Here is a 27,748-nt window from a genome sequence, read left to right on the forward strand (position 1 = left end):
ACTCTGAAAAACAAACTGAGGGTTCTAGAGGGGAGGGGGATGGGGGACGGGTTAGCCTGGTGATGGGTATTAAAGAGGGCACTTCTGCGTGGAGCACTGGGTGTTATGCACAAACAATGAATCATGGAACACTGCATCAAAAACTAATGATGTATGGTGATTAACAGAACATAATTAAAAAAAAAGAACCTTCATACTGCAATTTCTTTTTTTTTTTAACAATTTTATTTATTTATTTGAGAAAGAGAGAATGAGAGACAGCACAAGAGGGAAGAGGGTCAGAGGGAGAAGCAGACTCCCCGCTGAGCAGGGAGCCCGATGCGGGACTTGACCCCGGGACTCCAGGATCATGACCCGAGCCGAAGGCAGTTGCCCAACCAACTGAGCCACCCAGGCGCCCCATACTGCAATTTCTGTGTGAAGAATCCAACGGGGAGAGTTGCTTTCCAGTATTGCATCTCTCCTAGCTCTCTGACTCATGAAACCATGAGCGACACTCAGCGCTTGGTAACAGGACAGCCCCACAGTGTGAGACACTGGTTTCAAGAAGAGAGAAGGAAGTGGGAGAGGGGAGGAGGAGGCTTTCTCATCAAAAATGACCTTGTGGCTACGTTGGGGCTGTGGCACTAACGAAGTTGTCCACTCTCTGGCTACAGCTGCACAATTTACTGCCCAACGGCTGCCATTCCAAGTAAGAACAATTCTTTCCAGTTTTGCTGCGAATGGGCCAACACCTATTCTTACTCGTCTATGCACAGGCCCAGGGACACACACGCATGCAGGTGTGTGTGTTGGAAAGGAGAGAAAGAAAGCTTCCACTTCCATCCATAAAAGCTCCCAGGGCAAGTTTATTGGAAAACCCAGCAGCCTCCAAAGCAATGAGCACACGAATAAGGCCCACACACTCACAAAACAAGGAAGTACCACCCCGACATTTACACCGAGGCATACACACTCCACGGAAACTGCTTTGGACAAAAAAATCCATTTGGCTTTGTATGACAAGTGTTCTAAAAGGCTTTAAAAGGCACTTGCCATTAAACAGACAAGACCTCTGGGAACATGAATAGCAGTGGCACCCTCTCCAATGAGGTTAGGCTGGAAGCACCCAAATCATGTAACTATCCAGCCATGCAGAGATGGTTAGAAAAAGCATAAATCAGGGGCGCCTGGGCCGCTCAGTCAGTTAAGCCTCAGCCTTCGGCTCAGGTCATGATCCTGGGGTCCCAGGATCAAATCCCTGCATCGGGCTCCCTGCTCAGCCAGGAGTCTGCTTCTCCCTCTGCCCCTCACCCCGCTTGTGTGCTCTCTCTCAAATAAATAAATACAATCTTAAAAAAAAAGAAAAAGCATAATCAGTTTTTTAAAGACATCATCACGATATTATTCCTCCGTTATGAAGAGCACTTCCTACCAATCCTTTTGGCCAGGTCTCCCATTGGAGAGTCCTAAGAGAGAAGCCTGGGGACAGAAAGAGGAAGTGCAGAGTCAGCTGCACCAGGTTCGGCCCCCAAAGTAGCAGAGTGCCATTGATCCAGCCCACTGGCCTCCCTGAGCATCAGCTCCCTCCACCCAAAACCAATGCAGCCTCCCTGGGAGCTTCAAAGGCTTCCTGCTCTTTCCGGATCAGGGGCCCAGGGCTGTGCATAACTGGGCCCCAGCCTGCCTTTCCTGTTTACTGCCATCTGGCCCCTGGATTCCTGACACTCCCTCAGCACCCAAGCTTCTCCATCCCACGGCCTCATCTGGTCCATTCATTCAGTCGTACCTGATTGGAGGCTCTTCCCCTTCAGGAGTTCAGTGAGGGCAGGGGTCCTGCCTCTCATCCATCCTGGTAGCCCCCATGCCCAGCACAGTGACTAGCACAGAGCTGAATATGCAGCTAAACATTGTCGGGGGGGGGGGGGAATGAACAAGTAACTGATGAAATGAGGTGCTCTCTAAAACCATTGACCACATATGGGAGGCAATAAAAACTATCTTTCTCAGTATTAATCACTTTTGCGGCTGCTGGGGGAGAAGTTTGTCACTACTTTCAGAAAAAGTAATCAGAGTTTCAGGGCACTGGTCATCTGGCACTGTATTCACCTTCACTCTATTCTTTGCTGTGTCCCACCCAGCCTGTTACAGGCATCAACAAGCCCAGAGCCAAGCTGCTGTGGAGGCCAAGCTGGTCCCTCTCTTGCCTCGGGAAGTGGCAACGGACACCTGCTTCCTCCAGGGGCCTGGGACCTGAGACAGTGGCCACTGCAGGACACGGAACACAGCCCACTGTCCCGACCCCAGCCACAGCCCACAGTGCCAGCCACACAGCCTGTCCCACTGGTGGTGCCCGACTCCCACTTTCATCGAGGTGTCTGTCCTGGCCACGCCAGACCCAAGACCACTGAGGACACAAGCCCATCTTCGGTTTAGCCATAAACTCAAAGCGAAAACGCTGTAGCTGGTGGGTTGGAAATGGGTGGGTTACTCATTTCTTCATTCTGTTTACCTTTGGCAGGAGACTACAGGAAGAGGAGGGTCATCTGAAAGCCCCCTCTTCTGACAGTGGTGCAATTTCTGGGGGAAGGTATTAGCAGAGGCAAAGGTATTTCTACTACTATACTGCCATTAACTGGGTATTTATAACATCCACCTTAACCACAGAGAGTGGAGGTCACAGGTTGTATTTGATAAATGTGAATCATCTAGGCTTAGATGGGAGTCTTCAGGGAGATGGACAAGTTAAAACTTCTTGAGACGGCCAAATATTTCACAACGACCTTTCCAAGTGCGTGGGGTTTTTTCGGAACGGTCATTTTAGTTATGATATATAAAAGAGTAAGATTTGTGATGTACACTTGGACAACAGGGTTGAAAAGTGAGACATAATCGAGTATGCCAAGGGGCTTTTGTGAATAAATATCTGCTTTCTAGAGTATTTTTATAGCAGTCTGAATTATTATCTAAAGATATAAACACAAGAATCATACACAAAGGTAGGCATTTGCTTTTTTATCCTTTTATTTTGTATCCATCCCTCTATCTCTCTATAGCTCTCAACATATGGACATTTAATATACTACTCATAAAGACTGTAACATTCTGCAAATCAGAATTATTCATCCGCCATGTAGAAAGTTCCTTTAATAAAGGGGCTGATGAGAATTCTAATTACACATTAAAGAGCTCCTTCAGGGGTGCCTGGGTGGCTCAGTCGGTTAAGCATCTGACTCTTGATTTCAGCTCAGGTCATGATCTCAGTGTCGTGAGATCGAGCCCTGTGTTGGGCTCTGCGCTGAGTGTGGAGCCTGCCGGAGGGTCTCTCTCTCCCTCTCTCTGCCCCTCCCCCGCCATGAGTTCCTTCATTTCTTCACGCAAGAAATATCCATTGAGTGGTGTCAAGGTGAGAATGCACATGTGTTGTGGGGGGGCAGTGTGCAGCCATGAAACTGCCACCTTGGGGCGCCTGGGTGGCTCAGTTGTTAAGCGTCTGCCTTCGGCTCAGGTCATGATCCCGGGGTCCTGGGATCGAGCCCCGCATCGGGCTCCCTGCTCGGCGGGAAGCCTGCTTCTCCCTCTCCCACTCCCCCTGCTTGTGTTCCCTCTCTCGCCGTGTCTCTCTCTGTCAAATAAATAAATAAAATCTTTAAAAAAAAAAAAAAAAACTGCCACCTTTACAACTCAAGCAACAGCGTTACTCTGCAGCCCAATACCAGAAGCAGGTCAGGCACCAGAAAACGGTGCGAAAGTCAAATGCAGTTTGGGGTCCAGTACAAGGCAGGGGATCGGGATATTGGCACGTGACCTTCTCTGACTTCCTCCTGCAAAGACCCACTACGTGGACAAGTAAAACAAGAGTGACAGTATGCTCTTCCAAATCTCTGTGCCACAGAAACAAGGACCGTGCCTCTCGCCCCAATTCCACTGCCTGGTCCACAGCAGAGACTGCACGTACCCTCAGTCCATGCTTGCTCCTGTATCTTTCCCTCCCAAGACAGTTAGCTACCCTGTGTATCTTTGCTCACCCTTCCTCCCTTTCCCTGCCACCCACTGGTCCTACCACTTTTCTGATTATTCCTCAAGTCAGTTTTTAGTTCACAAAATCAAACTAAGAACAGGGCAAGCAAAGCACTAACACTGCTCCAGCCACAGGACAGGCAAATGGTGCTGATGACAATGAATCTAATTATCGTGTTGTACGGCAAGCTGATGTCATCCTGGGTTATCTGAAATACCTTACGTGCATTAAAAGCTAGCTATGCTCCTAACACACACCAGGTGGATACTGAAGAGTGAGAAGTCAGGCTGCCAGAGAGAAGACAGAATGGAAAGGCTCCAAAGGAAAAGCAAGAGTGCATGGTGGCCGGACCCTTGACCACAGCGGGCTCTCCTGGGACCCGACTGGTCTTGAATGCAAACCTCTTCTTCCAGCTCTAATGAGAATGGCAGGGTCTGTGGGAGCTCCTTGGACAGGCAGGGGAAAATGATCAATCCCAGTCAGGATCTGGTACTAGGTTACCTGGGCAGAGGTGAGCAGGTCAAGAAGGCAGAGAAGGTGGGGGGTAAGAATAAAGAAAGACAACACTGTGACCACCTGCACCATATTCTAATCTGAGGCTCTGAGATGCTGGAGAAAGTCAAGCTAGCTGGGCAGAGAGCCAGAGTGGGGAAAAACTAAGGAGAAGCAAGAGAAATAAATGCTCACCAGGATTCTGTGTGAACGTAAGTTTTGTGAATATCCTGGTGTGCCATGTTTCTACTACTTTGATGCTATGACTGCTAGTCAAGCCACATAATAGTTGCATAATTTCAGCAAACCGAGATATGGTCATTGGCAGTCTGCATGACACGGGGAATATTTGCCAGGAGTGCAGGAACAACCAGGCCATGGTTCGGAGACAGGCACACTTCCTCAGAGCCAGCCTGGGATGATCATGGGGGCCATACGGCCGGGCCGTGCTGGCTTGTCTCCTGGACGGACCATCCAGGATCAGCTCTCCCAAGACTTTGCCCCATGGGAGGGGTCTTCATTCTGGCACTGCGCATCCACGCCGGCTTTAATAAAATATGTCCTCTCCTACACAGGGTGTCTGGTCTCTTGCTTACAAGTGTGAAGACTGAGCTTCAGAGAGCCGACGGGCAAGGACAGTTTGCAGAGCTGGTGGCAAACCTGGAAACTGACTACAGATGTGCCCAACTCCAAAGCCTCCATTGGTGACGATTGTGGCTAATCCTGAAGACATCCCGGGACCCCCTCTATGTCCTGACGACTATCACATCAGCAGAGTTTTTTGCTTTGCTCCATGTTTCCACCCTTGAATGACCATATTGAAAGCACATCACATCAACATAAGGCTTCTAATATTTAAACACTAACTTGTGTGCCAAAGAGGATTGTTGATAATTGAACAAGCAAAGAATTAAAACCGTAATTGAGAACGTTATGGAAAAAACGGTGTTATTCATCATTTCTAGTAAATGTGCTGTGTTGCTACTGCTAACATTTTTTTCCCCCAGACTGCTGGGGTCTCCCTAACGTGTATATCCATCATGGAACACCCATCAACTAAGAACGAAAGCTGCTGTCCATTTGTAAAAACACACCAGTAACAAAACCCTCACTTATCCAAAGCAAGCCTGGTGAAAACAGCCTTTGGTATGTCTTTTTTAAAGCAAGTAATCACCCATGGTTTGAAAAACTCCAGTTCAAAAAGATTGCTAGGAACTGAACTCTTAAATTATGGGAGGAAAAACTTAGGGGAAGGGATAACTAAGGTCGATAACCACGGTTGCCTAGCTAATGAAGTAGGACATGATCTAATTCGATGCCTAAAACAACCATTTGGTAACTAGCACAGTTCAAAAGAGTACGTGCGTGATTAGCTGATAAAAGCAGTGTAAGCACACCTAAAATTTATCACTTGGCTTACTTTTATTCCCTACTTATTGACACCAGCCCACGTCTGATCATTAGCGGGGAGGAGTATTTTCAAGTAAGCATGTTTACAGAAGCCTGTGTTTGTACATTCATGTGCAAGCAACAGACATAATGCACTTCACCAAAGGAAGTGTCAAAATGTTCTCGTTGTACGGCAAGGGAGGATGACAAAACAGAGGGCTTTCAAATTAAGCTAAAAATGCTTAATAAGAAAACAAGGAAATCTTCCTTTGCTCCATTTCCTCTGACAGACATGCCTTCCGATGTCATCACATGTCTCTTCCCTTCAAAATCCTGCTGACACCTTTTCTTCCTTCCTGAAATGTACCCCTCTCCCCACACCGTTAACAAGTGTGAATTACACCAGGCCTGCTCTTCTGCTTTCTGCTCCTGTCCCTGCTTCCATGTGCTGCACGACCAGGTGTGAAGTGGGTTTTCTCTCCAGAGAACCGTAATTAGTAAGAGGGGTTCCGACGAAGGATTTGCCATCCTCACTGCCTCCTACAAAGTGGACTCCACCGTCACGGAATAGCTATGTACCTGCATACGGGCTACTAATTAAGTCTGCCAAATGATGATCTTTGGCCCAGGCCTTGGCTCTGGAATTCACTGTAGTGTTATCTGCCGGGCCTCCCAGGTCAGGCCCGGGGTCGTGCAACTGTAGTCATCCTCAGAGGGAGTCAGTCCCACAAACGCGAGCCAATAGGGCACTGCCCCTTCCTTAAAGAGAGACACATTCGTGGATTTAGGAAAATACATACCTGATTGCGCTCGCAGACAAGTGGCCGTAGGAACCGCTTGCCGAAGAGCTGCTGCGAGAATTATTGAGAATCGTGACCAAGGAGTTGGGAGACGTCCTTATCATCGTCTGAAGGTCAAAGCTGTGATCGGACAGCGGTGATATGGACAGCGTACGTTTTCGGCTCGGCCTGGCCGACAGCCTGGGGCTGGGGAATCTGGTGCCTGTTGCAGAAACAAAACAGAACCCGGTTACCTGTGGTTGTAACTCCGTACCCGTGATTCACTGCTACGGGCCTGGCTGGAAGAAGGGAAAGCTAAGAAGCCAGCAACTTGTGGTGACAAGTGCCTCTCCACCCACTTGTGATCTACTGGCTACAACTGAGAAAATTAGGGAGAAATATTTATCTTCCAGGGCTTACCTCGGGGGAGCTCTGTTTATTAATGTGCAGGCAAAATGATAAATTGCTAAACAAAAGGGAAAGACTTTTATGTGTTATCCCTCTCATTTCCAGTGATTTATGAATCTGACGGCTGCTTAGATATTCCCATCATTAATTCACCACAAGCAACAAAGACAGTGGTCCCTACAGTTACACAACACACCCCTCCCCATCCCAACACACACCATTTTAAGGCAATGAGCCAAAGGAGAAAATGATTTAAAGCATCCGAAGATCAGAAATTCAGCTTAGTTATGCCCTCATTTCCCCATGATTTCTGTAGTTATCTGATCCATGTATACGTAAAGCTTTACTAAAACAACTGATAAATGCATTCTCTGAAATTAATGGTTCTCAGTCGGGGGCAATTATGCCTCCGGGGGACATGTGACAACATCTGGAGGCGCTTTGGTTATCACAATTCACGGGGTGCTACTCCCATAAAGTGAAGAGAGGACAGGCGCGCTGCCGAAAACCCAGCAACACCCAGGACAGCCCCCAGCGGTGAAGAATTCTCTCCCCCCAGTAGTGCCGAGACTGAGGGACCCTGTCTCAGCTGCCTACCATCTAAAAGCGTAAGTCCCAATAAACATTTCAAATCTCAGGATGTGGTTTGTTTGGAGTTGCTCCAAGGTGGGGGGCGGGGGAGGACCATGTAAGCATTATAATGAGATTTGATGAATCTATTTTAATGCTCTGGACCTCGCTTCTCCAGTCAGAACTAAGAGGGAATAAAGCATTTGTTATTAGAAATCTCAGTCTTTATTAAGTTTCCTCCAATGAAGTTCTAACCTGGAGGTTAGTAACTCACAGTTCAAATGCATGCCAGCTTGGTACAATGTTTTTACCTAAAGAGTTAAAAATGAAATGCCAATTTACCTTCAATTTGGTAGATACCAGAGATGTGAATTTCAGGGACTAGCTATGCATGTGGCCCAGAGGCCCACACTCCTGCCTCTCCTAAGGTCACATGTACATTATGGAGTCATCAAACTATAGTTGAATGAAAGAATGAGGACATAATCCCACTCCGTAAGAGGCAAATCAAACATGATTCCTTTTGAGTCACAATGGAGGTTTCCTATTTTACAGTACGGGTATACTTGCATATGGGGACACTACAGTTTTGTGGCACGCAGAGCGCTGAAGTAGAAGGTAAGCCTTCTTTATAGAAAAAAGCGTAGGCACTTGGTCTCTGGACACTTCCATGGGAATAGTCTCTTCATCATGGACCTTGACACAAGATAACAATCCAACATGCTTCAAGATCATTTAATGAAATGAAATCGATGAATGAGTCTATAGGTAATATCATAGAATAAATAGATATACTTTATAGTTAAAAAATAAATCACAAACTGGAGCTTAGGAAGTTAAGTTAGTACCATCCATGTATAAAACTGGAAAACCAATTTGAAAGATGAATATGGTGCCTAGTCAAATTTTTCTTTCAGACACATTCAAAATTGAGCTTTTTCATTTAGAATAATTTCATTATCAGCCTGATTTAGGCCATGCTAGTACGAACATAGCCACCCCAGCTACATACACATCTTTTAGTGTTTAAATCAGCATCTTACTTTTATCACGGCATCTGCCTTACACAGAAATGTTCCACATTTACTCACGACGAGAGGCTAATTTCATCATTTTTCTTTTCTTTTTTTTTTTTTAAAGATTGTACTTATTTATTTGAGAGAGAGAGAGCACAAGCAGGGGGAGGAGCAGAGGGAGAGGGAGAAGCAGGCTCCCCCACTGAGCAGGGAGCCCGATGCGGGACTCGATCCCAGGACCCCGGGATCATGACCTGAGCCGAAGGCAGATGCTTAACTGACTGAGCCGTTCAGGCGCCCCTAGTTTTTCAGTGAAGAACAACATTCCACTTCCAAACGACTTCAAGGACTGCAGACTTACTGTCTACTTCCATATAATCCTCAGCAGTAACCCTTCTCGATGGGTCTCAGTGATCACTGGCAGAGTTAAGAGTAACAGGACATTCTAGACAGAGATGATCCCTGGAACACCTCTAATTTTTTTAATCACTAACTAGATAAGGTGGCCATCTGATGTTATGAAGCAACAAAGGTCTTAGGGGTCCTTTACAACATCCAAAGACAGAGCCCAGAGGCTTCCCTTCATCACTTCTGAGGAAGGCTTCCTGTTGCCCATGGCCAGCTCTTCTCTGTTTTTCCCTCCAGAATGGGCTCTTACATAAGTCAGTTTCCACCATACAAATAATGTGGTTTTCAGGAGCCCGCAATTCTAGAATGTCCCTCATAGGGATTGCTTGCTCTCCTGTCTTCTAAGGTCCTTAATCCCGAAAGACAGAATTAGATCCATAAAGCAGACGAGCTTATTCATTTTTTTTAAAGATTTTATTTATTTATTTGAGAGAGAGAATGAGAGAGAGAGAGCACGAGATGGGGGGAGGGTCAGAGGGAGAAGCAGACTCCCCGCTGAGCAGGGAGCCCGATGTGGGACTCGATCCCGGGACTCCAGGATCATGACCTGAGCCAAAGGCAGCCGCTTAACCAACTGAGCCACCCAGGCGCCCCCAGACTTGCTTATTCTAACATGCGACATTAAGCACTCTGTCCTGGACGTGGATGAAACCCAGATATGCCCATTGTTGGCACATTTAAAAGGCAAGTGCTCATCTAAAACCAGTTTCTTGGGGCGCCTGGGTGGTTCAGTCGGTAAGCGTCTGCCTTCGGCTCAGGTCATGATCCCAGGGTCCTGGGATGGAGCCCTACATCGGGCTCCCTGCTCGGCAAGAAGCCTGCTTCTTCCTCTCCCACTCCCCCTGCTTGTGCTCCTGCTCTTGCTATTTCTCTCCCTGTCAAATAAATAAAGAAAATCTTTAAAAAAAAATGAAATCTGTTTCTTATGGTTTCTGTCAACTGAAGAGTCCTGAAGATCCTTTAACAATGGGGGAGAGAGACCAGCTAGATTCCAGCTGGGCTTGGCCACTGCAGGTGCACATCCAAGGTGGTGATTTATAATTGTTTTTGCTTTTCTGTCGGAAAAGTCTCCTATGATGTAAATTCTGAGTACTCTCCTTATGTTATGTTTAACTAAATGCTATTTCAATTTTTTTTTAGAGGGAAGATAGTATTTTAAGCACTTTCCAACCTTTAATATACTCTTCCTAACCCCCTAATAATCAAGTGAACAGAGAAAGTCAGCATTTTGGAATGGTGATTTGGGATTCCCCTCTTGAGGGGAGCAGCTAAAACACAAGGTGAACATTTTCGAGACAGCTGAAAGAGAAATCACCCAGTTCTTCGTTGATCATACACGGTTTCCTTCTAAAACATAAGCCCGAGTATTCTTATTGTTCCAACACAGATATCTCCGATCTGGCTTTCCGTTAATTGTTTTGTTTCTCTGTTCTAATAAAAAAATCTGACAAAGAAAAAGGAGGTTTCTTTTTATGTGATGAATGATAGGACATCTAAATTCCTACTTAATGACAATCAATTTACCATATAGTCAGGCAAATTAAAATTCCTTTAATTAGTTTTTACAAAGTAAAAGGGTAGCTTCATTCTTTATTTAGATAAAAACCATCATTGCCTGACTGAACACATTCTCATCAAATATAGAAGGTAATGCGGGCTGACCTTCCAAGGATGCTCCCCTATTTTAATTCTTTATTTGCAGATTTTTAAATAACTAATTTGCATAATAACACTGAACTTTTTTTCCCAACAATCCCTAATTGAAATGTGGTTATGATGAATCTGAAATGTAAGCTCTTGACTCTACAAAGCCAAACAACAAAAGCCCTGCAGAAGATAGAACACATTTCCTTTACTTTGTGTGTGGTAATGAACTCCCCAAGGGAAGCCATCGCAAGCAGGGATCCTGGGTTACTCAGCTGAGTTCGTTCATGGCCGTAAGAAGACGGAGCTGTGGAAAACAATCACCCTCTCTCCACTCCACACCTGAAGGCTGCATCAGAGAGCTGACCAGTGCACACCTTTGTCACAGAAGAATCCAAACAGACTGTAGATGAAAAAGCGCGGCCACCAGGAAAAACAAACAACCAACCAACCCCCAACATATGCCCTACTCAAAGCCGTTTAGTTGTCATAGTCAAGGAGTAGCGGCTTTCATTGATGGACACCTCAGACAGCGCTTCGCATTCACTTCCTGGCACCTGGCAAATGGAACTGAAAGAATCTGAATAAATAAGAATTCTTGGATGTTCTGAACCGTGATATTCACAGGCTCATTTGTCTATATGTCTAGATAAGTGACCCAAAGGAATCGCCATAAGTCTTGAGGGATCCCAAAATAAGTGATATAAAAAGCATCAAAGGATGCCATTATCTTCTACTGTTATGTGCTAAAAATCGCTCTTTCTGATTTGGAAAGGCTTTTTATTTTTCCTAGATAAAAGGTCTTAGTGAAATATAATTTTCCATGTAAAGAAAACATATAAGGCAAAACAAATCCATGGAAAAAAATGCAAAAACCAAGTCTAGGTTTTTTGTAGAAATTAATTTTTAGGGGCTCGTAGGTGGCTCAGTCGGTTAAGCTTCCAACTCTTGGTTTGGGCTCAGGTCATGATCTCAGGGTCATGGGATCAAGCCCTGTGTTGGGCTCTGCGCTCAGCGGGGGTCTGCTTGAGATTCTCTCTCCCCTCCCCCACTCACACGCACGCACATGCTCGCTCTCTTTCTCTCTAAAATAAATAGATAAATCTTTGGAAAAAAATAAAAATTAACTTTTAAAGCATAAAATCTAGAAAACCAAAGAGTGACTGGGTGAAGTATGTCCATGGCATCAAGCCCATTCCCTTATTTTGTTCTCAGGACACTCAGGGCAGGAGAGTTCTTTATCTATCTGCCAAGTTCCAATCGCCTGCATCTTCCCCTTTGTTGGTATCCCGGAGCTCTCCACAAAGAGTTCCAGGACGGCCAGATGTGTAGAAGCCTCTTAGAAAACCAAGGAAAGCCGAGCACCAAATATGCTTCCTCCTTCTCTGGTTTCAAAGGTTAGACAATCACCTAATCATTGCATCTTTCTCTACAATTCCCGAGTTAGCATCTGCCACTGCCAGGATTACAGAAGAGAGCCCCCTCACTTACTGTCCATGGCGTGAAGATACTCCATGTGGATGGCCCCAGCACTGGCGGTGGCGGCCGAGGGAATGATGTCCGCGTAGGGGCTGCGCTGGCCAGCTAACAGAGCCATCTGATGATAGTATTCCGCGGGGCTGACCCCGGCGTGGGGCGCTAGAAGAGCAGACAAGCAAAGCATGGTGACTAGTTGGAAAAGGTCAATAAGACATGTTTCTTGAGACATCCCAAAGTCCGTTGGCCACGGAGCCCAATGTCAGCAATTCCTTTCACGGCTCATGCTAGTAAAACTTCTGTAACTCAAACTGTGCTTCCCACTGAAGCCTACTGGATACCTGTCACTTGAAAATAAAACTGAAGAAAAAGAATAGGAAAAATAAAATGTATTATAAAATGTTTGAGGCTAAAGAAAGGGCCAAGAATTCTAAATGATTAAAATGTATATATGTTCTCCTTTCCCTGTGTGCCCCCCCCAAATTAAATCACTTCTTAGATAAAATCACATTTCCTACAGTGGTAGACAATGGAGACAACTGTGGTATCTTTCCAGACACACTTCCCTCAGCTCCTGGCCGGAGTGCCTGAGTCAGCTCTCACTACCTGGAGGGCCCAGGGCTTACGAGGGGAAAACACAGTGTAGCTTTAACAACGCACCACTGGGTGATAAGCTGCAATTTTGTGTTCCGTAATTTTAAAGCTCTTCTTTTTCCCCCTTTTTATTACAAAATCAAAAAGGAAAAATACCTATCAATCTGGAGCAATTTACTGGCAAGAGTCAGCTCTGTAAAAGTGGGATAATAATCTGTTTCCACTGCCAATTTATGTGCAAAAGCATCAAGATACTGTAGCAGTTTTGAGGGTGGTCTCCAGATTCTCCAAGATCTGGATGCAAATCCCAGCTCATCTTACCACTCCAAAGGGCTGTCGGTAGCAATGAAGCCAACAGTATTCAGCACATAGCATTCCATCAGTAGAGGTTAGTTTTACAATTATTATGTAGAAACAACGGGTATTCTAGCAATAGGTCTGTGTATGTTTAGATCTGTGTCCACACTTTTTATACACGATAAAAATATCTGGACAAAGATACACACAAACCTCTTAGTCTACATGTGAGAGTCATCTATGACTTGACTGCATTTGATTATTAATTAGACCCTTGAAAGGCAAGAAGAGGAAGGCAGAACAAACCAACCAAAGAACGTTTTATTCATACTCATGATCAAATACTATGGAAAACAGATGACACGATGCTTTAACTCAAGGTTCCACTTTCCCCTGGCCCAGTGAAATTTCAGCAAGCCAGGCATAACTCCAAGTGTGTTGTGAGCTGGCCTCCCTTACCCCTCTCCCTCTCTTCTGTGTAGTCAGTCATTTCTGCGAACTCCTAAATACTCCAAGGAGATAGCTCCATTTGTCCCCATTGTAACACCAAATCCAAAACAGGAGAACTAACTTGGGTCTGACTCTCTTACAGTCTCATTTTTGTGATGTGACTCTCATCCGAATGGCACAATGTATTCCTTAGGTACCTCCTCACTGCATCTGCTGAGCTGAATCAGAAAGAGATGTGTGGATAGCTACCGAGGCAGCACAGATGCTCCTGGAAGTAGAACTGAGTAGGGATGTACTGAGAAATCCCACATGGCTTCCCACCTCTCGCCACCACGCACAGCCAGCCCCGGGAAGGGTCCTCAGGGAGAAGGTGGGTGGTGCAGGGTCACACTGCTCAGTGATGCAGGACTGCACGGGGGTTTCTGACACACGCCCCGACAACTAGTGAGCTGCTGTACAGAACCCCTAATCTGCAATTTCTAATTAATATGGCTTATGCAGTTCTGGACCTTAACTCAGATTCCAGCAACTGTGGGCAAGTGAAGTTTGTATGTGTGCAAGAGATGGAAAATGCTCTTCCTGAATCAAAGGAGTGTTTTATAATTTGACAGTTATGGGATACACAGCTCTAATTAGTCTTGTGGAAAGTAATTAATTGGGAAGATAATAGAACCAACAGGAATTTGACCCTTGAGAGCTTAAAATGAGCATCGAGTATAATAAAATTAAAGTCAAAGTTGGTTTCTTTTCCCATCATATCCCTCTTCCAGTTTTCACGGGGCATGATCAAGGTTGGAGGGTATGTGCAATGGATCTAGATCATCACGTTCTCTAAGACTTGCTACTCAGAGCGTGGTCCATGGACCAAAGCCCTGACACCACCTGGGAGCTTTCCAGCGTACAGAATCTCAGCATCCCCCCCAGACCCATCCCACACAGAATCACGGTTTATCATCATTCCCGGGTGGTCCACGTACACAGTGGGATCTAAGAAGCGCTGATCTAATAGACACATCTGTATAAACACGCCTCTCAGACATGCAGAACGGAAAAGCGTTCACTGGAAGGTGAGCAAATAGCTGGGTATGCCTGCATGCTGTGTGAACAGCGACCGGGCCGACGAAGAACACAACAGTGGATAGGAGCCAGGTGTCTGGAGTCATTGAGTTCAGGCTTTGAGTTCCAGTAGCCAGTGCGCCACTTTGCAAGTTACTTAGCCCCTCTGCTCATTGCTCTCCTCACCCGGTAACAAGACAATAACCCCACCCTCACGGAGATGTCCTAACACTGACGTGAAGCGTGCTCTTAAAGCACTTAGCACAGCGTCTGGCACACGGGAAACGTTCAGTCAACATCACAGCTGCTCCACACCACGTTCCAGGTGGGGCATGAGGTGGGAAGCAGAGCAGGTCGGCTGGGGACTGACTCACCGTCTGTGGGGCTGAGCCCCCGAGCTGCCGAGATCATGGAGAGGGACGGGCTGTGAAGAGACCGGATGTAGTCCATGTAGGGGTTGATGTAGGGGTGTGGAGGGCTGAAGGGGGGTTCGGAGGCTGCAGCGGGGTTCCGGTGTGGGGAGATCCTGATGAAGGGCAGGTCTGAATACGTTGGACTACTAGATAAGGCAGAAGGCCTGGGTAAAAAAGAAAAGCAGACACAAGAAGTATGGGTGAGACAAATATCTCCACAGGAAAGTAATAAGGATTTTAAGTGAACTCAAGGTGTCTTGGGGAAAAGACATCAGGCATATATGTTTCCAGTACAATGACCTTAAAATCATGGTGGCAAATGCAGGTAGAATGGTACTACACAATTATTTGGGCCAAGGAAATGAACCTCTGAGAAATTTCATGGCACTCTGAATACAGAAAAATAAAGGCTGGCCTTTGGCTTTCCTGATGACAAGAAATTCTAAACCACAGGCATCTGAGTTTAAGTAGTTCTGTGATTATATGTTCCATTTGACCTGAACATTAGTTTCACCACTGAAAGCTTACCTCTTACCATCAAGGTGTTGCAGAAGAAGAGGAGGGGAGGGGAGGGGAGGGGAGGGGAGGGGAGAAGGCAAAGGCAAAGAAGTGAAGGGAAAGGGAAAGGGAAGGGAAGGGAAGGAAAGGAAGGGAAAGGAAAGGAAGAAGGAAGGAAGGACAAAAGAAAGAAAGCAAGAAAGAGAGAGAGAGAAAGAAAGAAAGAGCAAGCAAGCAAGCAAGAAAGAAAGAAAGAAATGAATGAATTGCAAATTCATGTGGTCATGCACACAGTGGAGTCGCCCATAAAGGAAGGCAGCTATGCTCACCACTATACCACCAACGCCTGCTGCGAGTCGCCCATAAAGGAAGGATGCAAACTGCAAAAGTCTGTAAGAATTAATGTGCAATCAGACACCATATATCTGTGCTTGAATCTTTACTGCAAGGGTCTTGCAGTTGGGGGTAAAACCAGTTTCCCAGATCTGGGCTTCACCGTTGGGAAGACATCTCCTCCCTTCCATGAGCCAGCCCTGACAGCGCCCTTCCCTTGCCACTCATCTTTCAAGTGCCTCCTGATTAGCCACGTCCAGGAATTAAGTACTCCTGGGGCTACAAAGCTGGAAAAGAATGAGGGTTTGATCGAGCCTTGGTTCTAACGAATGAGCTGATGAAGATAAATTCTAAAACACACCTTGCTGCCGCCCCAGCCTGAATGGCTCCTAGGGATTCCTTCCCTGGGGACCACTGTTTCCAGAAAGGCCAGTTTGTGGATCTCATCGACCCCCAGCCCCACCCGGCACTGCCTTGTTTCTTCTCTAATAGAAAATGTATTGTGTGGATAATCCAGTGAACTGCCTCCCTTCCTCGTCCAGAAGGGACGGGCACAGGATCGAGAGGCCGTGATAGAGGCAGATCGACCAAGCACAGCAAATTCCTCTTACGCCACTGGTTTTCAGCACAAAATGAAAGGGAGGGGAGAAGGGAGGGGAGATGCATTTTCTCATCATGCCTCTTGAAGCAAAGGTGTGCCCAGGCTGGGTGCTGGCCCCCATCACCCTGTCAGAACACAATCTCGGGAGCAGCCAGCCCCACCAAGTGCACAGTGTAGACACTGAAATATATGAAGGCACGGATCAGTAACACATTTTCTCTCAGTGGAAAATAAGAGGTTGAAATATGGGGGGGGGGGGTGTTGCTCACGTGCTGTTTCTTACTCTTTTTCACTTTGAACTAAAAAAAAAAATAAGGCTTTTTATTTGTTATTCGGATGCCTCTGTTGGTGTAGGAAAATAAAAATCCAGAGTTTTTTAAATTTACATGTGGGCAGAGTAAGCACTCGCCACCTGAAAAGAGCTATTTCTTTTCAAAACAACTTGAGGCTTTCCATACCCACTCAGAAGTTAGTAAAATGACTTATGCTTACATAGAAATCAGCACAACCTACTAGCCTTCCTATTTTAGCTCTTTACGGCAGAACAAGTTAGCTCTGTGTTGTTGGTTCAATCCTAAGTTCCACTTAAATATGTTGCTACTTTAGAGCATGGGGATGCTCCAGTTCCTTAATTTTCTTTCGACTGGAAAGGAAAATCAATCTTTCCAGTCCGATTCAAAAGTAATTACTACAAAATACAAATTTATTTGCAGATTTATGATGAGAGACCAGCAGAGCAGAAAGGTGGAAAAGTAGACATTTCCAGAACTCTATGAGATGCTAGCTCCCAGATAAGCTCGTCTTGTGAACCACAACAGAATGCACTCAACATCAGTGAGGGCAGTGGCACATCTTACTGGGGTTTTTTTTTTTCCTTTTAGACAAAAATCGTAACCTGTAATTTTTCTGAAATCCCAGAATTGTTGACAAGGGTAGGTAAGAATATTCCTAGAGGCCTAGATTCCATTTTGAAGAATCATGCACAGGAAAAAGAAAAAGTCAGCATCCAGAACAACATGAAAATCACAGAGGCGGGGTCAGCTTTCAGCAATCCCAAAGAAACAAGGAAGCCGGGAGACAGGCGAGGCTTTCCTTCTCTCACAGGCCCCAGGTCGTCTGACCCATGCACCGGCCTCAATTCTGCGCGGCCCTTTTCCACAAAAGGACTGAAGATAACCGTTCCAGGAGCAGCCATGAGTGAGCAATCGGCCTGGTCACCGTGTCCCCACAGGACGCCAGGGCCCCACCCTCCTTTACACTCCAAGAAGAAGCGACAGCAGAGAAGAGGGCTGGTTCCTCTCGGAAGTGAAGTCAGGAACCTATTTCACCTATTTCCAAACAACGGGGAAGGACATGCCTTCAGACGGGAATGCAAATAAGAAAGCTCTAAGTTAATTAATTGCCCTAAAGTAACAAACCATCTAGTACTCTAAGGCCAGCCATCCCCAGGATACAAATAGGAAAATGCTGAATAAGGGTTACCCAGTGAGGGTAACGCCCATCAGGAATTCCAGAGATAGGTGAGTCAGGACCCCCGGAGCAGCGGTACCATGGAAGGGTCCGGGCACTGGAGGGGAACTGATGTGGACAGCAGCTAGCTCTGTGAACTCAGAAGCAATGCCCACCCTATCCTAGTGTGTACCAGTACAACAGGGAGGATTCCTATCTCCTGGGGGGCTTGGCAAGTTAATCTAAGTAAAGCCTCATGTACTGAGCCTGGCATCAAATAAGTGCTCGATGCATGCACACATACATACATATTATACTAACATGTTCTACTCCTAATACATACACATATATGATACAGACATATGTACATGTGTGTATGCACATATATGTACACACATATATATAAAAACACGCCCACACATATACATAAATATACACACATGCATATTAGGGATGACAAATACGGTATGCTATGTGATTCTCAAACACTGAAAATATTGGAACCCTCTTTTCAAAGCAAATTGTACGGTGAAAGCATTCCAGTTTGCTTTGCTCCCCAACCTGACAGAGCCCTGGAAACACCTCCTTGGATTTCCAGGTAAAATCATGAAACCACACGAGGTGGTTAAAACATGAACTCAGTAATCAAATGCAGGAGCTTTGCAAGAAACTGGATGTGAATGTAGTCTGTCACTCAAGATAAGTTGCGTTATACATAAAATGGAACAATAGCTCCCTCCCGGGGCTGCCCCCGCTGAGGTGCACTGGGTACTCAGTAAACGGTGGTGGTTGATGTTCTCGGGGGTTGCCAGAACCACCCAACAAAACTCGTTTGTGGGCATGACTCTAAACTCAACAAAGAAACGTCCCCATGGCAAGACTTCTGGAAACTTATTTCCAATTTCCTTGCTGTTCCCAATTCTTGGCGGCTAGCTCATTTATCGGTTATTTTGTTTTAAACAGTAAAACAAATTGGAGAGAGCAGGTCAGGTTCTTTAAATGTAACAGGTGACAGGGGTCACAGCTGTATGGAAGCCAAGCTGAAGATTATGACAAGAGGGATGGATTCTGTTGAAGGAAGGGGAGGGGGGAGGGATGGAAAAAGCACCCACAGAATTTTCCATATAAACGACATAGGTTATTTCACAAACCGTCATAAACTTTACCAAGCTCGCTACAGATCTTCACTGAGGATTACAGTACTGCCAGGAAAAGAAATTAGAAGCCCATCTCTTTCTTGGTTTGTATTTTTAGTAGATACACGGAGATGGAATTGAAGATTACAGTTGGCCTTCTGTGCCTTTCTCTGCCTTTGTAGCTTTCTGCTCTCTCCCGGTTCTGGGGTCGTACATGGCCCGGTCACTGAACGTGGCACAGACAACGGAGAGAAAAAACCAACACAGACATTCTGGGAAGACCACTGGACACTTGGAACTGCACGAAGAACAGAGATGCCGTGCGATTTATGTTGTAGCCAGAGTATAGAAATATGCCTGTGACTCTCCAAATTAAATCATACACACTACCGTCCGGGAAGCAGATGCCCAAACTGCGAGGGTTGTCAGGACGCAGTGGAGGAGAGCACCTGACGTCTTATCACCTCTGCACGGTGGCTCAGGCATGCCGGGCCCGGCACGCCCACTCAGGGTTGTCGGCCCCGCTCCTATTTCCACCCATCTGTTCTTCCCAGGCCAGGAAGACCAGTGAGGGCTGTCGTGTTGTCTCCGTATTGCCCAACAGATTAATGAAGTACAGTTCCAGACAAGACAGAAGGTGGGGATCATCTTGGTGTCCTCCCAAAAGCCAATGAAGCAATAATAAAGTTGTATTTGTGGAGATAATTTGACTTCAGATTATTTTCTTTTTTACACGGTCATGAAAACAGATTACAATGAAGAGAGTAGAGGATTCTTATTAGAGCATTTTTTAACACTATACCATGATAAACTTAAAAAACAAAACCACATATTGCGGAGAATAACTGGACTTCTTGGTTAGAATGAAATATCATTATATAATCTAATTTGTTACTGCCTTTTCATCTATCGTATTGGGTTACTAAAATGCCAAGATTAAAATCATAGTATTTAATCACCTGCATTACCCATTATGAGAGCATTAAACCAGGCCTATATGCTGGATTATTACAATTGCTTTCACATTGCTTGGGACACTGGAAATGTACACATACTCCTTGCATCTTCGCATGAGGGCTCCAACTACCTGAGGACTGAAATATCGGGGTTTTTTACATAACAAGTTTATTTTCTGTTTAATTTTGTTCTTTGTCTAACAAGTAGATACGCTTCATATTCAAGATGTGGCCTAACAGAGAACAAAGGGGAGTCATCCCTTATAATGTATTTTTAACCAACTAATTAATTATTCAATAAGTGCAATTTTAATAAATCAAAATGTATAATAAAAATTATCTTTCCATCCAGTGAAGGAAAAAACAAAAACACCCACAGCTATTATGCTGCAGAGTCCTGGACTTGATCTCTCCCTCTCTTCAAGGCGAGCTTCCAGATAACCTCTGCCCCAGAAGCATCCTGTGACCCTGAAACGTACAGATGGTTGTGCCTGACTCAGCGTGCTGAGCCTCCCTCTGGAGTCAAGTAATGAGCTGGTGGTGGAGGGAAGAGTCGAGGCATCCATTCTGCTCACCTCCTCTCGCTGGCTGGAGCTCTGCTGGTGGCATTCCGATCCCCACGGCCGTGGCTGCGCAAGCGTGATCCCTTCCGGGGCACTAGCCTTCGCTGAGCCACTTTTCCCTCTGTGGGCCCCTTCAGATGAGGGGTGGTCACCGCTAGAGTCCACTATCACTTTGGGGGCCTTTAACCTTGTCCACCCCTGTGTAAACACCTGCTCCATTAAACATGCTCCCATGGAGGTGGAACTGACTCTAGTCTTTTACAAACTTGTATGTCGCATTTCTGTTTTTAGAAGCTACACGCATAACTACACTGATGAATATTTCAATGATCTGTTCATTTGACATGTATTTTTATGGAAGAGCCACTTACTAAGAATCCCTTATGATTTCAGAACTTGGAGGAATTTCAGTAAACACACGATCGTTTAGTCCCTGCTTTCAAAGAGTTTATAGCCAAACAGGATGAAAGGCACATACACACGAGTGTCTAAGAGTGAGTGCTATCTGATGCATCAGAAGGCACCGACGAGAGGCTTCCAGGATGCATGTTGGTTACCAAAAATATGGGATGTGAACTGCACTACAAAATGTAGATAGGATTTGAATGGAAGTGGCCACTGAAGAGGAAGGTTAGAATATTGCTTGTTGTGCACATTAATGCAGCGTGCTGAGTTATCTTACATATAAAATTTCAGAGCTAAGGCTAATCCCTCTAACAAAACACGAGAGAGAAATACTTATTTTAACGGTAAAACGTCATTTCAAAGGATTTTTAAGAATGACTTTCGTGTTTTTATTCTCTATTTATGTCTGAGGAGTTTACAACCATAAATGGAAAAGTTGAGGTTATTTTAAACGAACACTAAAGAACAGTTATTCCTAATGTCCAAGCTCTTTGGATCTAACCAATGCCAATATTTCAATGTATTTAGTATCAGCATTTTTTCAGGCATAATGCACTTCTTACACAAATAAAAGTATACTTTGAATTACACTTTCTCCCTCAATATTAAAAGGTTTCTCTAGTCTCTTCTAACAGACTGTACATAAAATCGCCAATCAGTGCAGAGCAGATGAAAGCCATCATGAGGGATCATTAAACATCCACAGAATGGCTAAAATTAAAAAGAGGGGGCGGTGCCAAGTATTGATGAGGATTTGGAGCAACAGGAACTTTCCAGCAACGTGCGTACTTATGAGCTGTCACAGCCTCTTTGGAAAACAGTTGGGCATAATGAACGCAAGTAAATGCACACCCTATGATCTGGCCATTCCTTTCCTTGGTGTAGCCACAACAGTGGTGTGTGCACAAGTCCCACAATCTCTAAGACTGTTCAGAGCAGCGTTACTCATGCATGTTTAAACTACAAACAACCAAAGTATCTATCAACAGTAGAATGGGCGGGGCACCTGGCTGGCTCCCTGGGTAGAGCCTGCAACTCTTGATCTCTGGGTTGTGAGTTTGAGCCCCATGCTGGGTATAGATATTACTTTAAGAAATAAAATCTTCAGGATGCCTGAGTGGCTCAGCCAGTTAATCAGCTGCCTTTAGCTCGGGTCGTGATTGATCCTAAGGTCCTGGGATCGAGTCCTGCATCGGGCTCCTTGCTGGGGGAAGCCTGCTTCTCCCTCTGCCTGCCACTCCCCCTGCGTGTGCTCTCTCTCTCTCTGATTTAATAAATAAATTAACCTTTAAAAAATAAATAAAATAAAATCTTCAAGCAAACAGGAGAATGAGTAAATGATTCATACCACAAAACAGTGAATAGCTATGAAAATGAACAAACTGCAATGTGGAAAATCTCGTAAACATAATGGGGACTGAAAGAAGCCTGACACAGAAAGAGTCTAATATACTGTATGATCCCACTTACGTAAAGGTCAGTAACAGACAGACCTCAACGTTACCCTTAGGATAGTCAGGATAATGTTTACCTCTGGGTATGTGGGTAAGTGTAGGAGGGCTTCTGGGATGCTGGTGTTCTATTTCTAGACTTGGTTAGTGGTTAGAGGTTTTCACTCTGTAATAACTCATTATACTTCATTGAGCCATATGTGTACATTTTGTGTGCTTTTCTGTTTGTGTCCTATTACCATTTTTTAAAAAAAGGATACACCCATTCACATGTGTCAAATATATCGATATTTTCTACAGTGGTTTCAACCATTTCCATTCAATTCAGATAATCAAATACATATATATGTGTATTTTTCAAAATTTGCAAATTACTGATGCTTAAGAAAATACCATAAATAATAACATATTTACTGCTGTTAAGCAGAGATAGGCAGATAGTGTAGTTGATGCATTAGTGTAAATTCAAAGTAAGCTATGGACGATGGGCTTCTGTATGATACTTCTGGGGTGGAGGGGGGGGGAAGGCCCTGCTCAGCCAATCAAAGGAAGAGGCCAAGCGAGTATTTCCAGTCCCTGTCAATCATCTCCTTCCACAACTGAAATGGTGTTCTACATCAATACATTTGTGTCACGTGAATAACGCAATTGTTTGTGGCTAAATTTGATTTTGTCCCCCCCTGAGAAGACTGCAAAAAATAATTTGACAAAATTTACCTCCATTCCATTCTAGAAATACAATTCTACGTTAACAGACTGAGACTTCAAGGTCAGGAAAAATGTCAAAGAATTTAGAAGTAAGGCCATTCAAAAGGCACAGCCAAGGGAATATAGTTGATGGTATTATAATTATGTTGCATTGGGACCACAGGGTGGCTACACTCGTGATGAGCACCGCATAATGTACAGAGCTGTCCAATCACAACACTGTGCACCTGAAACTAATGTAACATTGTGGGTCAACTGTACTCAAATAAAAAAGTAAAATAAAATAAAAAAGAAAGTCCATTCAAGTAACTACAACATACGATGCACTGTTCTAAAAAGGGTTTGTGACAAACATACTACTGGTTCATATAAACACTTGGAGCTAAATGACCACATCCCATGGCATGAGTCTTCTTTCTGTCCTGGCTCTTGGATAAAGAAGCCCCATGCGTGTCTGTAACACTTTACAAACAAGGGCAGAAGAGAGAGAACTCGTAGGGGAGGCAGGATCTCTGCTCCGAATGGTAGCTGACAAACCAGTTTCTAAATAACTGGTCACCAGTTTTGAATATTTCAGTTCCATGAATGTGGAGTATATTTAAATTATTATTTTTTGCAACTCTCTTTTGTTGTCCTAATAGACTCCGAATATTCCATATAAAGGTGTACTTCTTTTTCCAATGTGTAATAAAGATGAAAAACCATCTTCTTTATCTTCTTGCCTCAATTAGTATAGTTTGTGAGAAAAATAAGATCGTTTTAAAAACTTAACATTATGTGGTTTTAGTATTAATACTATATATAATTATATATTTTAACACGTAACTTCCATGTTATATATTAGTAGATCATATATATAATAGGATCAACGTAAATATAGGACTAATTGTTAGAAGAACTAGTATGTTGTATCTTCCTTCACAAAGTCCACAGAAATACTGCTTCGATGAGAAAACCACTCTGGCTCCCCAGGACACAAGTTCTGACGTCCATCTGCGATTCTTTTCCTAACCCGACGCCTGGCAGATGGAGGGACTTAGAGCTGTTCTCAGAGGTCAGCTTCTGGGACATTTCATGGGGCCCTGTTTTCTAGAGAGCTTCCCAACGGGTTTCTGTTGACACAGCAAATGAACACTCTCCTTTTCTCCCCTCCTTCCCTAACACAACAGGTTGTCCCTTTGAACAGTCACCTTTGCCTGTGGATGCTCTCTCTTTCTCCGGGGGGGGGGGGAGGCGACAGGGGAGGACAGTCCAGCCAGGCCCAGCCAGGGGTCCAGGGGCCTTCCTGTCTCACTGCTCCACACGCCCCCACCCTCCGTTTCTCCCTGTAGCAGGTAGTGCACGCAAACACGTCGAGGTCGCAAGCCCTATGACAGATTTGGTGCTGGGTGAACCAGATCTTTCAAAGTCCGCTTTGCTCCCAGATCTTTAGGCCTGGATGGAAACAAAGCAGTGCCGTAGTGTTGAACTCTTAATAAGAAAGTATTCGGAGAGCATTGAGCCTGGTGCCTGTCCCATGGGAAGGTCTCAGTAAATGTTGGTCCCTACAACCAACACCTTCCTTGCTGCAGCTTGTTACTGGTAGAGCTCTGGGTTGCGTAAGGCCAAGGTCACCCAGTTTTCGTGGCCTCCTTGTGTACCGACTTCTTAGGACCCTACAGGGAGGGGGCTGCTCTCCCCTACTCAACTATTTGACACCCCTGGTATCATTTAGAAGCACCCCACCTCACCTCTTTTAACATAGCAAATAAACTACTGACTTTACCCGACCTCAGTAAAATGCACAGGCTTTCTTCTCTCTAAAAGTAAACTCAAGGGCATGGTGATTCTTGGTTTTCGTTCAAAAACTCATTGCTATGAGAAAAGAAAAAAAATTGGGGGGGGTGACAAAAATTTCCAAGTCTGATTTCTCTGACATTCCTGCCAATTTTCCGTTCACTCTAACAGACCTAATTTTTTTTGGAATCTAATGAATTACCAATTCTATCCAAAAGCAGCATTCAAAGTGGCAATGTAGTGTTCTTTTCCAAAAAGAAAACAGAGAGCAAAATAGAAAGATACTGGAAGACAATAGTGTAGGTGACTCAGCACAGGCCTAAGTCCTGTGAACTAAGAGAATCCAGAAAAACCCTGGGCCACGTGGCATGAGCTCACCCAGCTGTTAGGTTTTCTAATAACGTGGAGTCCTAGCAACCATGTCACCCTTCGGGAGGAACTTTTGGGTTTGAACTGTGATACCCAAAAAGGACCATAAAGTACATACAAGAAATTCAATTAGAACCGCTAGACTTAACCAACCCAACAAACAAGGCTGTGCTTCTATCATTTACCTGGAAATTTCAATAATTTAAGGGAAAGAGATACTTTAAACGTCTTGAGAGCCCCAAGCCAGGATCTGTTATTTAAGTGAGAGGTCATGGAGCAAGAGGCTTTTGATACCGCATGGAAATAACTAGAAAGAGGAAGTTAGGTTCCCACAGTTTAATCCTTGCTTCAAGTTGGGTCCTCTTGCAGGTGGTATGGGGGAGATTTATACCAAAGACAAGGGTGCATCTGGAAATCTGAGCCAAGAAGAGGATGAGGCTTCTGTTTTAATTTCTGTTTTGATAGGTTGCTTCAAGAACCTGCTAGAATACCCCTTTCTCAGCAGCCTTCTGGCATGCTGAGCTTAGGCTGGTCTTCCACTAGCCGGTGTGGATGGACGTTTCCCATATTCCATCCCCATTACAAATCCTCCTAATAATTATTATTACTATCAACCTCTGACTAGAGTGTTTTCAGGGTTGTCTCTTAGGCTCTTTGACTCATACTTTCCATCGTTCTTGCAATTATCCTTATTTTAAGGGATAACAGGGACGTCCATCAAGGAGTGATTATTAATTATCTAAATGGCTGTCCTCCAGAATAAGATCCCCAAGATTTGCTAGGGCCCTCTGGCCTAGTAAAGTTAAAATGGTCCCTCTTTATTTGGCAGGCTATTTAGATTTAACTGGCAACGAACGTTGCAGGACTCTACTACGTGCTAAGACTTTATATCCCAGTACACTTCTCAATATTCCAGAATTTTAACCGCTGGGAAGGTATCAATCAAACTTTTCGAAAATAAATTAAATATGGCAAAGGAATACATCTAACATACTGGGGAACAATTTGTCTACAGTCCTCAGTGGAAAGGAAGCATTCCCTTCCCTGTAAGGAGAGAAGAACCTCCCGAGGGCTCTAGCTCTCCTGGCTTCAGAGCCCGTTGCCCCAGGCATCCGGAGGAACACCACGGAAACACAGTCAAGGAGCCTGGCCCCTGGAAAAGGGCCCACAAGGTCTCCCCCTGCATCCCCTTCTTCCCAGTGAAAGCCACTGTTCTGATGCCACAGTGGGGACAGACTGAAGGGAACAGAAAGGTCTAACTGATGTGCTGGAATTACTTGATATTCTTACCCTTAGAGAACCGGTGCCTAGGACCACACACTTACTGCTAACGGCTCCTTGGGATTTACTTTGCTCAATGGTAAAATGTGAGCCTTCAGCAGAGATGATTTCCATTCTCCCCACCAGGCTGAAAAAGTCTCTTTGGTCCCACAATCCAAATTTTTCTATGATTCAAATCACTTGTCCCTGTCTGCCACCGATTTGCTCTGACATCTAATGTTATAAAGTCTGTCACTTGAATAAAATTTGGTTGAAATTTTAGGGAATCTTCACTTGAGTGTCCCACAAATGAGATCTCATTTTCTTTCCTTTCTCCCTGTCTGGGATGGCGTTTTTCCATCACCACAGCGACTAATGTCTCCCCTGGGCCACTCTGGACATCAACCTTGGTGTTACTCCCAGGAGAAATGAAAGGGTCTGGTTGTACGCTGATTGGATTTGGATGGTGATCGACTGGAAAAAAGTGGGACCGCGTAGCCATGCCAAAGGCTCAGAACTGAGCCACAGCTTAACCACTAAAGGAGCTTTTTTACCAGTGAGTTCACAGCTATTAGGTATTTTTATATTAACAACACTTTTCCAATCCAGGTTTGTGCATTTTATCTTTATTCTTTCAAATCCTGAAATTGCTTGGATAAGAGGGAGGGTTTATATATTATACACACAGAGACACACAGACACACACACATTTCTAAGAGCAGCCTGAACTTTTAGGGGAAATTGAAGAGGCTTTGTGTCAAGTACATACAGCTAAATCCAGTCTTTCCATATCAAACCTCCGCTAGAAAATTACTGTGCAGATGATAAGGCAGAAAGATATAATAAAAAGTGACTCTACTCAATTTACACTGCAATATTGGTATGACTGAATATTTTTCATTCAGGTGCCTGATAAAATCGCTAAACTGTATTGCAGATAAATAAAGGAGGCTTCTGTCAAGAATAAACACCATTAATCATGAAGTCTTACCCTCGGAGAGCCTATGCTATGCATCTGCACAAATACACCAACATAACCAGCACCCAACACTTGCTTCCCTCCTTTATACTGTTCTAGGCTGAAGCTGTCCTCCCTTGCATTTTGTAGCATTTCCCAAACATTGTCTACATTTTAACTTTATAGTCCTGCAACCAGGTCCATTATTATAACCCTTAGGAAAAATTGGCTCTGCTCTTGGGGGGAAAAAACTAACTTGACGATGAAACAGTTTTTTCCCTGCTGACTACATA

General features: G+C 44.7%; 1 protein-coding gene across 3 annotated transcripts in view; it reads right to left on the reverse strand.

Annotated features, from left to right (window-relative positions):
* GLI3 (GLI family zinc finger 3) overlaps positions 1-27,748 on the reverse strand; it is a 267,733-nt gene that overhangs the window by 74,345 nt on the left and 165,640 nt on the right. For all 3 annotated transcript variants that reach the window (XM_073886897.1, XM_073886896.1, XM_073886898.1), the window contains 3 exons: positions 14,954-15,156; positions 12,198-12,344; positions 6,682-6,883 (listed from right to left, as the gene is read on the reverse strand). In XM_073886897.1, coding sequence (XP_073742998.1) covers positions 6,682-6,883; positions 12,198-12,344; positions 14,954-15,156 — 552 coding nt within the window. The remainder of the gene's footprint in view (positions 1-6,681; positions 6,884-12,197; positions 12,345-14,953; positions 15,157-27,748) is intronic.

The sequence above is a fragment of the Callorhinus ursinus genome, unplaced genomic scaffold (genome assembly GCF_003265705.2).
Source record: "Callorhinus ursinus isolate GAN/ISIS: 27379988/994484 unplaced genomic scaffold, GSC_fseal_2.0 scaffold73, whole genome shotgun sequence".
In the NCBI taxonomy this organism is placed as follows: Eukaryota; Metazoa; Chordata; class Mammalia; order Carnivora; family Otariidae; genus Callorhinus; species Callorhinus ursinus.